Source organism: Saccopteryx bilineata, chromosome 1 (assembly GCF_036850765.1).
Source record: "Saccopteryx bilineata isolate mSacBil1 chromosome 1, mSacBil1_pri_phased_curated, whole genome shotgun sequence".
NCBI lineage: Eukaryota > Metazoa > Chordata > Mammalia > Chiroptera > Emballonuridae > Saccopteryx > Saccopteryx bilineata.
The window spans coordinates 359,754,574-359,771,198 of NC_089490.1; the positions used below are offsets into that span (position 1 = coordinate 359,754,574).

Genomic DNA, 16,625 nt, shown 5'->3' on the forward strand with positions numbered 1-16,625 from the left:
AGTGTTGTGCAAGCACCACCACTGTCCATCTCCAAACTTTTTATCTCATAAAACTAAAACGCCATTCCTATAATGTCTATAGTATAAACAGTAACTCCTTATCCCCACTGCCCCAGCCTCCAGTACCCACCATTCTGTTTTCTGTCTCTATAAATTTGACTACTCTATGTGCTTCATATAAGTGCAATCATACAGTATTTGTCTTTTTATGACTCATTGATTTCACTTTTGATAATATCCTTCAGATTCATCTATGTTGTAGTGCAGAATTTCCTTCCTTTTTAAGGCTGAATTCTATACCACATTTTATTTATCTGTTTATCTGTCCATGGGCTTTTGGATGGCTTCCACTTTAGGGCTATCATGAGTAATGCTGTCACGAATGTGGGTGTACAGATGTTTCTCTGAGACCTTGCTTTGCATTCTTCTCGGTACATTCAAACTGAGACATGGAATTACTGGATCATTTGAACGAAATACTTTTTATGGTCCAGTTTTGTTTGTAAAACTCTTAAATGTATGTTTTAAAGTAGTAAATACTCACAAATGGACAATTCAGTGATATCATTTTATAGTTTAACATTACATATAGAAAAGAAAGCAACCAGACAAAAACTTTGGTAAGATCAAGTGGCTTCTTTCCTATTTATGGAGATTTAAGCTGTTAAGGGTTCAATTGTGTTCTAGGCTTGCATTTGTGTAGGTCTCCCAATCACAAAATCAAGTGTAAGGGATCCATAGTTTAACCCAGGTTTCCCTCGGAGCATGGGCCCAAGAAAACAACGCTGTGCTTCAGGAGTGAAACAAAGAAGAACTTCTTCAGCGAGCGGGAGAGGCCGCTGCCTTACCCAGATGTAACCCATTTTTGCTTATCTAGCCCACTGCCTTCCTTTTCAGTTTGGACAGGATGCAGTGACAATGGAGGCATGTCTCCATTTCTTCCTCAGTGGGGAAAAGAACATCTCCTTGTGAAGATGGCTTCGTTATTTGTATCAAAGGTTCCATTTCATCACATTTAACTTCTTCTAAACAATATTTCTTAAAGGGAGTTGACAAAGTCTTTGCAGTTTATACCAGCTACAGAAACAATCACGTTTTCACACCAAGAAATGTGTTATTGAAACTTCTCTCAACTCAATCAACTTCACTGAAAAAAGAAAGCTAGCATTTTGCTCACATAAAATAGAAGTAACTCAAGTACAAGCCTCATATTGTGTCCCGGGTGGTGAGCAGCTGACACACAATAATTTGATGTTGGGTCAGTTGGAGAGAAAGAGTTTGTATCTCTCTATAAAGAAGAAAGGCCACACTTTGGGTCAGAGCTATTCTACCCTGAAAAAGCCGGGGAATGTTTCAGATGTGGCAACCAAGACACTGTCTCGTTCACACACTCATTAATAGTATCACCTTTCATTAATAGGGTAACAACAGATAATGAAAATTAATCAAACAAAACCCCTTTTGAAAAAGTCTTCAATGGTGATGTCATAGACCATTGAACAGATGATGCTTTTTTCTCGAGAGACTTCTCTTTGACTGTAAGTGCTATACATTCCCAGGATGATTTGTGAATCAGGAACGAGGTTGGTTTTGTTGGAACAAAAACTAAGAACACTAAATACCTTCCAAAATGTCTTTCAGATGACTGAAGTCACTGCTACCTTAGACTCTCTTACCTGTACTTTTTTTTGTTATCACCTTGTAATCTATGCTTCCACCAAAGAAATAAGATTTCAGAAGCTAAAGAATGAACAGCTTCTCCCCTACTCTGCCCTTTCTCTTTCCTTCTCCCTCTTCCCAGGGGCATCTCTTTCTCACCTGTCATAGGTTGCCACCACCCTATTGTGTATGTATGTCATTTATATATCATTATCATCTATGGAGCCAAAATGTCTAAAGAACATTCTTGCTGAGAGCATTCCTGTCTCTGGTTCTTTCCTCCTAATGCAGTTGGGGCCAACCTGTAGAATGCCTGAGAATCCCCAGGATTCTCAGAGACTGTTTTAAATACAGATTCCAGGGACTCTGACTTACGAGGTTGAGAGTGAGCCCCAGGAATCTGCATTTAATAATACCACAGGCAACTCTGGGTAGGTGTCCCATTGACCTCATTTTAAGAAGCAGTGTCCCTGAGGATAACAGCCCAGCATCTCTGCCCTAGCTGGGAGCTCCAACTATGGTCAAGAATAATGTGAAGGAGTGTGACAGTGTCCAGATTTTCCCCAGAACATCTGAGAGCAACCAAATGTTTCCACGAGCACGACTCGCTGGATTATTTTCTGCAGTTAATCATTATGAGGAACCGATTCAGACAGGAAGGGCCAGTCACACTTCTGTGTGGCTCAATGTAATTAAGGGCGGAAGTTTCTGTTTTGGGTGTTCCATGGCTGCCATACACCGTGACTGACAAATTGGACAGGTAGAAATTCCAAAGAAAATACCAGCTCCCACAGAGCTTTGTGAGCTGGGAAACGGGCCAATTCCTTTCCCTTGGCCTCAGTTTTCTCACGGGCAAGGGAACTATGTCTTACCTCTTATGAATGTTAGGAAGGTGTGAGAAAAAACCACCCTTCAGATCCAACATGAAGACTTATAGCAAATATCTCCTTGCCACTGTGAGAACTGTGTTGTCTTCTTAAAAGCTCACCTGCAAGAGAAAGAAAAGGTCCAGTGGGAAGAACATTTTTAAAACCAGGTACTCAACTCAACTCCTCCTCATCCAGTAGCACACTTAATCTTCACAGCCCTTTGAAATACAGTAGAGGATTACAGATATTCCTTCGGATGACAGGGTACAGAGATGCCACTTATCCTGGGGCGGCATCCACAGAAGGAAAGTTCTCAAGGAGAACCAGACCAGAACTTAGTGATTCTAACCCACACCCTTTTACTTTTGAAATCATAGGCTGTAATTGCATAATTAAGTAATATATGACTAAATTCTTCTTGTAAAATCCTTGCAGATGAAACTAACTTCCTCTTTGACCCATTCCCTCTGCAAATGTCTTATTCTTTCAGGAGGGATTCACTGCTTTCAATTGGTGACTATCTTGCTTTATTCAGGCACATCGAGATCTGTACCCCTAGAAAACATGCAGTGTGATTTTATGTATTTTGTGTGTATGGGGTTTTATTTTTGTTTGTTAGTTTGTTTGTTCATTTTGGTGAGAAGAAGGGAGATAGAGAGACAGACTCCCGCATGCGCCCCAAACAGGATCCACCCATCAACCGCATCTGAGGCCAATGCTCAAGTATTGAGCTATTTTTAGCACCTGAGGCTGACACGCTCAGACCAACCAAGCCATCCTCAGTGCCTAGGGCCATGCTCAAACCAATTGAGCCACTGGTTGCGGGAGATGAAGAGGGAGAGAAGGGGAAGAGGGGGATGGGGGTGAAGAGAAGTAGATGGTTGCTTCTCCTGCATGCCCTGACCAGGAATTGAACCGGGGACATACATACACCAAGCCTGATGCTCTATCTACTGAACCATCGGCCAGGCCTGGTGTATGTTTTTAAATATGAATGGGATTCCATCATACACATCACTCTGAAACTTGCCTTTTGCACTGAACAATGCATGCTAGAGGTTTGTTATTGCATATATATATATATATATATATATATATATATATATATGGCAACTTTACTGGTTTTAACTGCTGCTGAGACTTCAAATTGTGGGTATCCCCCAATGCAATTGTATCCATTGTTTGTTAAGACAAAAATGGTTTATTGCCCACCGCATACATGCCTCCTGAGCACGCGTGTGTTTCCTAAGGGGGATACTATAAAGTCAAATTGCTGGGACATGGAGAATGCACATTTTTATTTTTAATTGACATAGCCAAAATAGATATATTGGTTTACACCAGTGATGTATGAGAGGATATATCCTCTCATCTTGGCCAATGATGTTATTATATATTTTTAAAATTCTGCCAGTCTGCTGGCAAAAAGAGGGCATCTTGTTTCACTTAAATATACATTTTCCTGATTTCTGGTCCATTATTTCATGTGTCTTGGCCATTTGTTTCCTCTTTGTCATTTACTAGTAATCTACTCCTCATCTATTCTACACAGTGTTGCATAATATTTTTTTAAATTTTATTTATTTATTTATTACAGAGATAGAGAGTGAGTCAGAGAGAGGAATAGACAGGGACGGAGAGAGATGAGAAGCATCAATCATTAGTTTTTCATTGTGCGTTGCAACACCTTAGTTGTTCATTGATTGCTTTCTCATATGTGCCTTGACCATGGGGCTACAGCAGACCGAGTAACTCCTTGCTCGCGCCAGCGACCTTGGGTCCAAGCTGGTGAGCTTTCGCTCAAACAAGGTGAGCCCACACTCAAGCTGGCGACCTCGGGTTCTCAAACCTGGGTCCTCCACATCCCAGTCCGACGCTCTATCCACTGCGCCACCGACTGATCAGGCGCATAATATTTTTTTAACTAAATTTTGGGAGTTCTTTATACATCCTGATTCCTACTCTTTTGGTATTTATATTGGGTTATTATTTGATTTTTAAAATTATATATGATCTCCTTGTGTATTGTTTTAGTAAAGAGGTTTACATTTTGAGGTGGTTATATTTATTGATCCTTTCTTTTATAAATTTTGCATTTTTATGTCCTGTTTATGAATGCTTCCCCCAAAGTTATATATTTTTGTGTATTTTCTCCTATGATGAAGCCCATGTATTTTTCTGGCTCAGAGAACTGACTGAATCTATGTGCCCTCCATTAGGGACCAGGGCCAGTAGATGAGCAAGGATGCTGAGGTCCCATGTGGGAGGCAACCATTTGTATTTTGACTTTCAATTGGCTCCAATTACAGAGTGGGATTTAGGAATAAATTTTTTAGGCTGCCTGAGGGGAGTAGCTTAGGTTGTAGCAAGACGCTTTTTTTTTGAAGGATATCATAAAACAAAGAAGAAACATTCAAATTACAAAACCAGAAAAGATAAGAGATAGCTCTCTTTGGAGATGGTCACAATCCAGATACACATGCACTTGTTTAGGATATTTACGGTAACTCCACACTTAGAGATTCTCAATCTGCTCAAGTTTCTGGGCTTTCCATAGGCAGCACTGTCTAATGGAAATATAATGTGAGCTACATCAATATTTTTAAATTTCTGGTAACCACATTAAAATATAAGTAAAAAGAAACAGGTAAATAATTTCAGTGATTTAATCTAATATTTTCAGATTAGTATCATTTCAACATTTGTAGTTGATATAACATATTATTAATGAGGTATTAAAACAATGTTTTGTATTGAATCTTTGACATCTAGTCTGTATTTTATACTCCTAGCACATCTCAATTCACTAACGACATTTCAAGTGCTCACTAGTCACATGTCTAGTGGCTACTGTATTAGGTATTGCAATCTTGAGGATTAAGCCTGAAAATTTCAATGATATGCTGAGAGGCATCTTTTCAGTTTTTATTAAAAAGTTTAAGTGGTCACAATATAAATTTTTTTTGTGAGAGACAGAGACAGAGAAAGAGAGAGAGAGAGACAGACAGGAAAGGAGAGAGATGAGAAGCATCAACTTGTAGTTGTGGCACTTTAGTTGTTCATTGATTGCTTTCTCATATGGGCCTTGACCCAGGGGCTCCATCCAAGCCAGTGAACTCTTTGTTCAAGCCAGCGACCTTGAGCTCAAACCAGTGACTATGGGGTCATGTCTATGATCCCATGCTCAAACCGGTGACCCCACACTCATGCTGATGAGCCCATATTCAAGTCAGAGACTTTGAGGTTTCAAACCTGGGTCCTCAGCATCCTAGGTTGGTGCTCTACCCACTGCACTACCACCTGATCAGGGCAGTCTGAATTTTTTAATCCATTGTTTACCCTCTCTTATAGCCCATTGTTTTTTCTAACCAAATTGTATCATCAATTCAGTTGATCACACCTAACGATATAGATTAATTTTCATAAAGCACAGTTTTATTTGGATTATTTCCTGGAGAGGATGTTGTGAGTAAAGACCTTTAAGAGGAGGTGACAGTAAAGCTGAAACATGGAGGGTGAGTAGGAATTAGCCCAGGGGTTAGAGAGAACAGTGTGAACAAGGAGTGGCTAGAGTGTACAGGCTGCCAGTAAAGCAGACGTTGGATCCTGAGGGTGGACAAGTTCTGCTGAAGGCTGGACTTGATTCTAAAAATAATGGCGAGTCATGACACATTTGTCAGTAGGGAGTATGGGAGAAAGGCAAGAAAGGAGATGAGGAAAGTAATGTGGAGGAAAGTACAGAATCCAGGTAAGAAATAATGAGAGTCTAAGCTAAGGCACTTCATTCATTCATTCATTCATTCTACAAACACTGAGTGCCTACCATGTGCTAGTTTATGACCCAGGCACTGGAGATAAGAGAAACAGACAAAACCCCCTGCCCTCATAGAACTTCAATATACTGTGGGGGAAAGCAGGTAGATGGTGAGTGATGCAGCGTGATCCCCGGGTTTCCAATCTGACTTGGTGAATGATGAGGCCATTCTCTGAGATAGAAGTTCAGGTGGTAGAACAAGTTTGGGAAGAAAGATGTCGGGTTCAGCCTATCATTTTGACAAATGTTTAGGGTGTTTTGGGGATACCTAAGCAGAGGTATGCAGTAAGCAGTTGAACATGCATATTTGGAGATCTGGAAGGAATATACAGATTTGAGAGCCATGGCATGTTGATAGTATTAAATCCATGGTAGTGAATGGTATAATCCTGAGAGGATATGCAGAAGCAAGAGTCACAAACTCAACTGTCTACAATGGTCAGGCAGTGTTGTGAATGCATCTGACCGGGTCATACATGAGACACAGATAGTGTTGGGTTCACAGCTACCTGGAAAGGGTATGCTCTGTTGAAGGCAGCCAGAATTGGCCTTTGGGCTACCCGTTTACATCCTACAGACTTGTGAAATTTCTCTCTCTGCCTCATCTCCCGTTTCTTACAAAGATCCTACGGCAGGTACTAGCTATTTATAAAAATTCACGTCCTCTTCTTTTGACACACTCACCATATTTCCCAGCCTCCCTTGCCATTACAAGTTGCCATATGACTGGATTCTAGCCAGTGAGCAGAAGTGGGGTGCTCCATGTCCTGGTGACATTCTCAAAGAAAAGGGTGTGCCCTCTGCTTTCTTTTTCTCTGGCTGGATATAGATGATGAGGACTAAGTGATTCTGGAACCACAAGATGGAGGGAACCAGGGGTCCCATATCATTGTCTGGAATAAAGCTACCTACCAACCAAGACACCTGCTCTTGACTACTATGTGAGCAAAAATAAACTCTGTTATATTTGAGCCATTAAACATGTTTGGCTTTGTTTGTTACTAACGCCTACCCCAATCTAACAAACACATTTTTAAACAAACAAATACCAAACTAGCTCTAACTATGAGCTCTGTAAGGGCAGAGACCATGCCTATCTAGTGCACTGCAGTATCTGCAATGCCTAGCCCAGCACACAGCATGGAAGTGGTACTAAAAAAACAAAATAAAATAAAGCTAGCTGTATTTTCCTGAGCAATTTTTATGTGCCGGACACTGTGCCAAATCTTTTATGTGTTATACTTCATTTCATGTTCATGGCAACTCTATAAGGAAAGTTCTGTTATTCTCCCCACCACCACCACCACCAGGTGAAGAAATGAAAGATTATAGGCCCTGGCTGGTTGGCTCAGCAGTAGAGCGTCACCCAGTGTGAGGAAGTTATGGGTTTAATTCCTGATCAGGGCACATAGGAGAAGCAACCATCTGCTTCTCCACCCCTCCCCCTCTGCCTTCTCTCTCTCTCTCTCTCTCTCTCTCTCTCCTCTCTCTCTCTCTCTCTTCCCCTCCCACAACCATGGCTTGAATGGTTTGAGCAAGTTGGCCTCAGGTGCTGAGGATGGCTCCATGGCCTGTCTCAGGTGCTAAAATAGCTCAGTTGCAGAGCAACAAATCAGCGCACCCCCCTCATCTCTCACTTAATTAAAAAAAAAAAAAGAAAAAAATTAAAGTTTATACCTGGTATTCAAATCTAGGCAGGTGACCTCAGAACCTACACTTGGTACACAACTGCACACCTACCTTATCTTTTTTTTTCTTCTTTTCCAAGTGAAAGGAGAGGAGATAGAGAGACAGACTCCCATGTGTGCCCCAACCAGGCTCCACCTGGCAACTCCACCTGAAACAGATACTCTGCCCATCTGGGGCCATGCTCACAACTGAGCTATTTTTAGCACCTGAGGTGAAGGCTCCACAGAGCTATCCTCAGCATCTGGGGTCAATGCCCTTGAACCAATAGAGCCATGGCTGAGGGAAGGGAAGAGAGAAAGAGAGAGAGAACGGGGAGTGGGAGGGATGGAGAAGCAGATGGTCGCTTCTCCTGTGTGCCCCAACTGGGAATTGAACCAGGGACATCCACACACCAGTCTGAAGCTCTATCACTGAGCCAAATGGCCAGGGCCCTTAACTTTTAAATGTGTGCAATTTCTCCCACCGAGGATATCTTCAACCCCTTCTGTCCACTTTTTTTTTTTTTTTTTTCATTTTTCTGAAGCTGGAAACAGGGAGAGACAGTCAGACAGACTCCCGCATGCGCCCGACCGGGATCCACCCGGCACGCCCACCATGGGGCGACGCTCTGCCCACCAGGGGGCGATGCTCTGCCCATCCTGGGCATCGCCATGTTGTGACCAGAGCCACTCTAGCGCCTGAGGCAGAGGCCACAGAGCCATCCCCAGCGCCCGGGCCATCTTTGCTCCAATGGAGCCTTGGCTGCGGGAGGGGAAGAGAGAGACAGAGAGGAAAGCGTGGCGGAGGGGTGGAGAAGCAAATGGGCGCTTCTCCTATGTGCCCTGGCCGGGAATCAAACCCGGGTCCTCCGCACGCTAGGCCGACACTCTACCGCTGAGCCAACCGGCCAGGGCCCTTCTGTCCACTTATTAAAGTCCTGCCTTCTTCAACAACCCTCCCAGGTCCCCTTGATCACTCCACCCTTTAATTACCCCAGCAAGAATTTCATATATATCATTCCTACAGTGGGAATTCCATGTATCTGTTTACCTTCAAAAAGAAATTATAATAACCTTGAATGTAGCACAACACCTTAGATATTATTCATTGTATTCATCTTAGTGTCCCGTACAGCATTGAGGAAGATCAAGAGCCTTGGCATTCTCTAGGCACAGAGGACCAAAATATAAATAGGATAGTAAATCCCCTCTCTCAAAAAATGAAGTCTATGGACTAAACAGACATTTAAACATGCATTATGTATCACAACACAATGTAACCTCTGCACTAAGAGAGGCAGAAAAAGCAAAGAAGCAGTTTTTCTTGGAGGAGGGAGCTTCTGAAGGATGACTAGGAGTTTTTTCGTTGTTGAAGAGAGAGCCTAATGAGTGGGGAAAGCATGTATATGATGCATCAAGGTGTAGGTGCCGTTCTAGATGAGGAAGGTGCAGAGGCGAATTTAACGGCAGGCTCACTGGGCGGGTGCACGCCCTGGGCCCGACTTCTGAAGGGCCCTACAAAACCCCAACTTACACTTTTTTCTAATGACACCAAGTCTGGTTCCATATGTGCAATTTTAACATTAATAGTACATAATATTTTTTATTTACTTAAAAATATGGTTAACGTGTATTTTTATTTTTCCTGTCTCTTTTTTTTAAGGGGCCCCATATTTTCTTCTGTGCCTGGGGCCTCAACCGACCTTAATCCACCTCTGGTGAGGTGTCAACTTGTTATAATGTAGGATTCATTTCTTCATCCATTTATTTATTCAACAAAGCAAGCCTAGTATGTGCCAGGCATTGCACTAAATGCGGAGAGTTCAAAAGTGAGGTAAACTGGTATGATCCTTACCCTTGTGAACTTAAAATCCAGAAAGGAGGGCAGCTGATAACACAGCTCTAACAATCATGTCTGAGAAAGGAAAAAGACAAGGATATCCAAGCATAGGAGGGGTGGGGGGCTGGGGAATGGGCTGGGACAGATTATGAGACACTTACACACACACACACACACACACACACACACACACACCATGCTAGGAAGATGGAAATCTTCCTTAAATCTGACCTCAGAATCCACATTCTATAGCTTCTCATTGCCCTTAGGATAGGTCCAAATATAGATGCATGAAATTAAAGGTCCTTTTTGATCCAGCTCCTGCTCACTCATTCATCCAAACTCATTCTTAGATATTCTTCTTACTTAATCTCCTTGCAGCTTTAGTAACTGCCATGTTTTTTTCATTCCTTCACTTTTTATATATGGTTTCTTCTGCCTAAAGTATTGGCTGCCTCCTTCCCTCTATCTATTTTTCCTTTGGCAGACTCAAGTGGTCTTGCCTAAAATGCCCTTCCTTGACTCTTCCAGACTGGGTACATGGTTCTCTCGCATTCCCCTAGTACCCTCGTCAGCAAACTGCGGCTCACGAGCCACATGTGGCTCTTTGGCCCCTTGAGTGTGGCTCTTCCATAAAATACCATGGGCGGGCACTACCTCGATAAGAAATGTACCTTCCTATTTAGTTTAAGTTTAAAAAATTTGGCTCTCAAAAGAAATTTCAATCCTTGTACTGTTGATATTTGGCTCTGTTGACTAATGAGTTTGCCAACCACTGCCCTAGTACCCCAAGCTCTACCTTTTTACGGAAGACCCTGTTTTAGAAATGTTTATCAGATGTGCTCTCCATTACATTGTGAGTTTCTTGGAGGCCAGAACCATGATTTGTTCATCATCAAATCCCCAGCACAGTACCTGGAGCATAGTAGGTTCCAATAAATATCTACTGAGTGGATGAATAAAAGTGCTTTATTCAGGAGGCAAGGGGGAGTCATCCAATGTCTTAAGTCAAGGGAGTGAAATTATGAGATTTGTGCTCACAAGGTTAAACTGAAGGCAAGCCTTGCCCTCAAGGGACCGTCCTCATCAGCATCTGAGGAGGAAGAAGACTCATTCACATTGTGCTCTTGGTTTTCCTGAGTTGTAAAACTTGGCTCCTATCCCTTTTTAACCACTTTGGATACTGGAAAATACCAGAAACTGTCATGGTAATGACTAGGCTTCTCTTTGTGTATGTGGGATATAGGAAAGGAGCTTGTGACTTGGGTCTGGGCCCTGAACTCTCACTAGAATCAGAAGTTCCCCTGCTCCTGTGGGAAGCCTAGGTGATGTGGGGAGCCACAGACATGACTTTGCAGGAAACTGGGAGCAGCCTCTGAATGTCCAACTCCAGCCTAGACTACTCTGCAGTAGTCATGCACCACATAACCAATGTTTCGGTTAATGATGGACTGACCTTATATACAACAGTGGTCCCATAAGATTATAATGGAGCTGAAAAATTCCTATCGCCTAGTGACATTGTAGCCATTACTCATGTTTGTGGTGATGCTGGCATAAACAAACCTACTGTGCTGCCACTTGTATAAAAGTATAGCATGTCCAATGACACGCAGTACATAATAGTTGGTAATAAACAACTATGTTTATGTATCTATTATACTATACTTTTTATCATTATTTTATAGTGTACTCTTTCTGCTTATTAAAAAAAAAGTTTGCTATAAATCAGTATGCCACGTTACACCAGCAGCAGCATCATACACACATCTTGTGTTTACCAAGTCTCTTGATACGTCATTTGCCTTTGTGCTTGATTTACTGTTGTGTTGTTTTATTTAGTGTAGCCTAAGTGTAAAGTGTTTTAAAAGTTTATAAAGTCTACAGTAGTGTACAGTATTGACCCCCAAGAAGGAACATACCTGCCAAGAGGGACTCCATGTGTTTAATTGGACTCAATTTCATAATCAGAATCTAGCAGCCATTCCCAACAAAGACCTCTTATGCAAACCACATTTTAGGGAAAAGCCACAGCTGAACTGCCAGCCTCCTGCACTATGTTCCTGCCCATGAGCCAATCCTTATAAAGGTGTTCCTGGAGTCATCTTTCTATCAATGGGCTGAGACCTACCCTGTCAAATCAGAACTATACAGTTATATCCTCATTTGCATCTTTACTGACCAATCAGAGAAGCTCCATAATGACCAATCAATACACATGATTATGATTAGTCAGGACAGTGCTGTTTGTACCAATCAAACTGGGAAAATTTGAATTCCTTATGTGTATAAAAATGGACCAATCAGGGACCAGGTCAGGCACTTTTCTCCACATAAGCAGGCCTCCCAGTTGTCTTTGGGAGAGCAATTTCAGTTTATCAGAGGGCACTTTTCCCAGTTTGCAAACCCATTCACCTGAATACTTTTACCACACATCAGATTGGGAACTCCTGTTGGAACTGGATTGGTGGCCTTTTGTTGATAATAGTAATGTCCTAGGCCTTCATATTCCTTCACCACTCACTCTCACTGACTCCCCAGAGCAACTTCCAGTCCTGCATGCTCCATTAGTGGTAAGTGCCTTATACAGATGTACCATTTTTTATCTTTTATACCTTATTTTATTTTATTTATTGTTCCTTTTCTAAGTTTAGGTATATTTAAACAACACCACTGTATTACAATTACCAGTAGTACTCAGTACAATAACATGCTGTACAGGTTCATAGCCTGGGCACAATAGGCTATATACCATATAGCCTATGTGTGTAGAAGGCTATACACTCTAGGATGGGGTCACTGCACTCTATGGTGTTTCTACAACCACAAAATTGCCCAAGGAGAGAAATTTCTCAGAACATATCCCTGTTCTTCCTACGACTGGATCTACACTTCACTTGCTCACAAAGCATACTGCCCCATCTTGTTTTCTTACATATGCAAATACTGCTTCCCTATAGGAAGACTGGAAGGCCTTACAGGGGTCCCCAAACTTTTTACACAGGGGGCCAGTTCACTGTCCCTCAGACTGTTGGAGGGCCGGACTATAAAAAAAACTATGAACAAATCCCTATGCACACTGCACATATCTTATTTTAAAGTAAAAAAAACAAAATGGAAACAAATCCAATATTTAAAATAAAGAACAAGTAAATTTAAATCAACAAACTGACCAGTATTTCAATGGGAACTATGCTCCTCTCACTGACCACCAATGAAAGAGGTGCCCCTTCCGGAAGCGCGGCGGGGGCCGGATAAATGGCCTCAGGGGGCCCCATGCTGCCCGCGGGGCCCCTGCCTTACACCTTAAAGGCAGCGCTTACAGCTCCCCGCTAAAGTCTCGAAATGCGGTTACACAGTCTCTGTTAAGAGACACTGAGTGCCTTGGTTTTCCTGTCTGTGCAAGGGGTATTCCTCAGACAGCGCTGCCTTGAAGGACCAGGAACGTGTCTGGGAGCGCGGGAAAGTCATGTCAGCATTTGTCCAGCGAGCTCTAAACACAAGGAGAGGAGACAGTGAGCCGAGATAAGACGCAGAGCTGATTCTCGCGTAGGCACGGTCTCCAGGCTATGCCTGGAGCGGACCCCAAATCTTCCCTGGAGCTCAAGCAGAACGAAGCGGCGAGTTCGTGGAGGGGGCCAAACCTCCCAACGCGAACAGTTTCGCAGAGGGGCGGGTCTGGGAGCCGCGCCTCCCGGGAGCTGGACGCATCTCCAGGCGCTGGGGGCGGGAGGGGGTGGAGCCATGTGGGAGGAGCAAAACCCGGAGGCCTCAGCAACCTTGGGCAGAGCCAGAGCACCGGGCGCACTGCCCCGGGAGCGCGCGCCGTCTGGGCCGAGCCCAGCCGCAGCCGCTCCTACCCACGCCCGCACTTGCCCCGGTTCACAGCTGGGGAGAAGGACCAGTGCTGACCGGTCGACAGTCTCAGGCTCCTATCCTATCCCAAAACTGCCGGGCTGCCGCTGCCTTTGACGCCCCAGCGGAGCACGGCCCGACCCGCCACCTGCGTCCCATTTGCACCATGGATCCTTCGGAGAAGAAGATATCGGTGTGGATCTGCCAGGAGGAGAAACTGGTGTCCGGGCTCTCTCGTCGCACCACCTGCTCGGACGTGGTGCGGGTGCTGTTGGAAGACGGCTGCCGGAGACGACGGAAGCAGCGGCGGGGCCGGCGGCAGGGGGTGGGCAGCGACCCGCCAGGCTCAGGAGAGCTCCCGGAACCCCTGGACGATGACGACGAGGACGACGACGAGGCGCTGCCGCCCGGCTTGCTTTGCGGGCCCCCGCAGTGCTATTGCATCGTGGAAAAGTGGCGGGGCTTTGAGCGCATCCTGCCCAACAAAACGCGCATTTTGCGCCTTTGGGCCGCCTGGGGCGACGAGCAGGAGAATGTGCGCTTCGTGCTGGTGCGCAGTGAGGCATCGCTGCCCAACACGGGTCCGCGCAGCGCGGAGGCGCGCGTGGTGCTCAGCCGCGAGCGCCCCTGCTCGGCCCGGGGGGTCCCGGCGCGGCCCAACTTGGCGATGACCCAGGAGAAGCAGAGGCGGGTGGTGCGCAAGGCCTTCCGCAAGCTGGCCAAGCTCAATCGCCGGCGCCAGCAGCAGCCGTCGTCGCCCTGTTCGTCCACGTCGTCGTCCACGGCTTCGTCCTGCTCGTCGTCGCGGCGGGCCACCGAGAGCGCGTCGGTGGAGCGCATGGAGACGCTGGTGCATTTGGTGCTTTCCCAGGACCACACCATCCGCCAGCAGGTGCAGCGACTCCGGGAGCTGGATCGCGAGATCGATCGCTACGAGGCCAAGGTGCACCTGGACCGCATGCGGCGGCACGGAGTCAACTACGTGCAGGACACCTACTTGATGGGCGCAGGCATCGAGCTCGACGGGCCCAGCCCGATAGAAGAACCGGAGCCGGAGGCGGCCAAGGCGGCAGCAGCGCCCCTGGACGGCGAGGCGCAGGCAGAGGCGCTGGAGGAGCTGGCCCAGCGTTGCGACGACCTATTGAGGCTGCAGGAGCAGCGGGCCCAGCAGGAGGAGTTGCTCGAGCGCCTCTCTGCCGAGATTCAAGAAGAGCTGAACCAGAGGTGGATGCGGCGGCGCCAGGAAGAGCTCGCAGCGCGGGAGGAATCCCCGGAGCCCGATGGCAGCCTCGACGGCGAGCTGCTGCTGGAGCAGGAGCGGGTCAGGACGCAGCTCAGCACCAGCCTCTACATCGGGCTCCGGCTCAACACGGACCTGGAGGCCATCAAATCGGACTTGGATTACAGCCAGCAACAGTGGGACAGCAAGGATCGCGAGCTGCAGGGCCTTCTTCAAACTTTGCACACGTTAGAATTGACAGTAGCACCTGATGGGCCTACTGGGTCTGGCAGACCTTCGCGGGAACTCCGGCCTGAGGCCTGCACTGAGGTGTGGGTTGACCAGGCCCGCGGACTGGCCAAAAGCTGCCCTGGCAACGACGAGGACTCGGATACCGGGCTGAGCTCTATGCACAGTCAGGACTCAGACTCGGTGCCCGTGTGCGAGTCTCTTGTATAGGAGGAGCAGGTCTGGAGAGGGAAAAGAAGAGGGACGCCTTTTCCTTTCGTATAGAAAGCCCTGGCCCAGCCGGCTCAGGGACTTGAAACCAGGCTGGAAGTGGGCCTGGGGCTCCTGCCAGGCAGCAGCACTCCAACTGGGCAGGGAAGGTCTTGGTCCGCCTGCCTGGCAGCAGAGCGCCTCTGGCTGGGGCTGAATGTGGAGGAGGGTGCAGGAGGAGGAAGCCTGACTCCAATCTAAGCTTTTTTAGGGAAAAGAGGGAGGGAGGAGGTGAGAACCCTTATGATGGAACCAAACACCCCAGGGAAATTGCCGTGGTCTGAGATCCATTTTCAAAAACCGGTAAAAAGCATAGTAAGGAAATTTCACCACTTTTCTATATAGGAAGGACTGATGGCAGCTAGAATTTTAGGTTGTAGCATAAAGTACTTTTAAAAAGAAACACTTGGACGAAAAGGAAATTCCTTGAATTTTAATTGTGACTGTGAACATGTTAAAACTAGCCAAAGGACGCACTGGTGTTGGTCTCAGCCTTACTTAGTCTTTGATAAAACCCATAGGCACTAAAATCCTGGCTGTTTACATTTCTGCAGATCTGGGAATTACCCATCTGCTAATCTGTTTGCCTGTTATTTTCTTTCAGAGGCTAAACTGTCTGGAAGTCTAACTGTATTTCCTCCTAGTAAATACAGTATATGTTAAAATGGGATCTTTTTTTTCCAAAATAACCTTTTATTATTACAAAAACCAAAAATAACCCTTTTGAGATAGAGATTCCTGGCAGACATAATCTGGTTAAAATTTAATCTGGGCTTTTGGGATTTGCTCCTGCAAAGGTATGTGTGTTGTCTTTTCATTCGTATTGCCACTTCATCCATTCAATCACTGTTATTTCAGAAAAAATAAAAGGGAATTTCCAAAATTCAAGTTAAGTACAACTAAACTTGCTATTTAATGAACACTCCCATTGAAACTAAGACTTGAAAGTGAAGATCTTTGTTAGTGTTCAGCTTTTGAACTGAGCTATATGATTAAAACCAACCATGACCTCAACAGATTTTACCCAAACCTGAGTCTAACTTCAATATCTTTGGTCGGGGATTAATGAGTTCCTTGTCCAAACTGAAACTGAGATAGTGTAAATACCAGGGTTTACTAGATCGAGCCCGAAAGAGGAAAATTACAATCAATCTAATAGTACACCTTGGGTGAACAATTGGATTATCAGCAGCATGTAGCCACA

At 45.2% G+C, this 16,625-nt stretch overlaps 1 protein-coding gene across 1 annotated transcript; it reads left to right on the forward strand.

Annotated features, from left to right (window-relative positions):
• The first annotated feature begins 13,623 nt into the window (after positions 1-13,623).
• Positions 13,624-16,309, forward strand: RASSF10 (Ras association domain family member 10). The gene has a single exon (XM_066250994.1). It carries the CDS (start codon positions 13,871-13,873, stop codon positions 15,380-15,382), a length of 1,512 nt encoding a protein of 503 aa, XP_066107091.1. The 5' UTR covers positions 13,624-13,870; the 3' UTR covers positions 15,383-16,309.
• Positions 16,310-16,625: the final 316 nt, after the last annotated feature.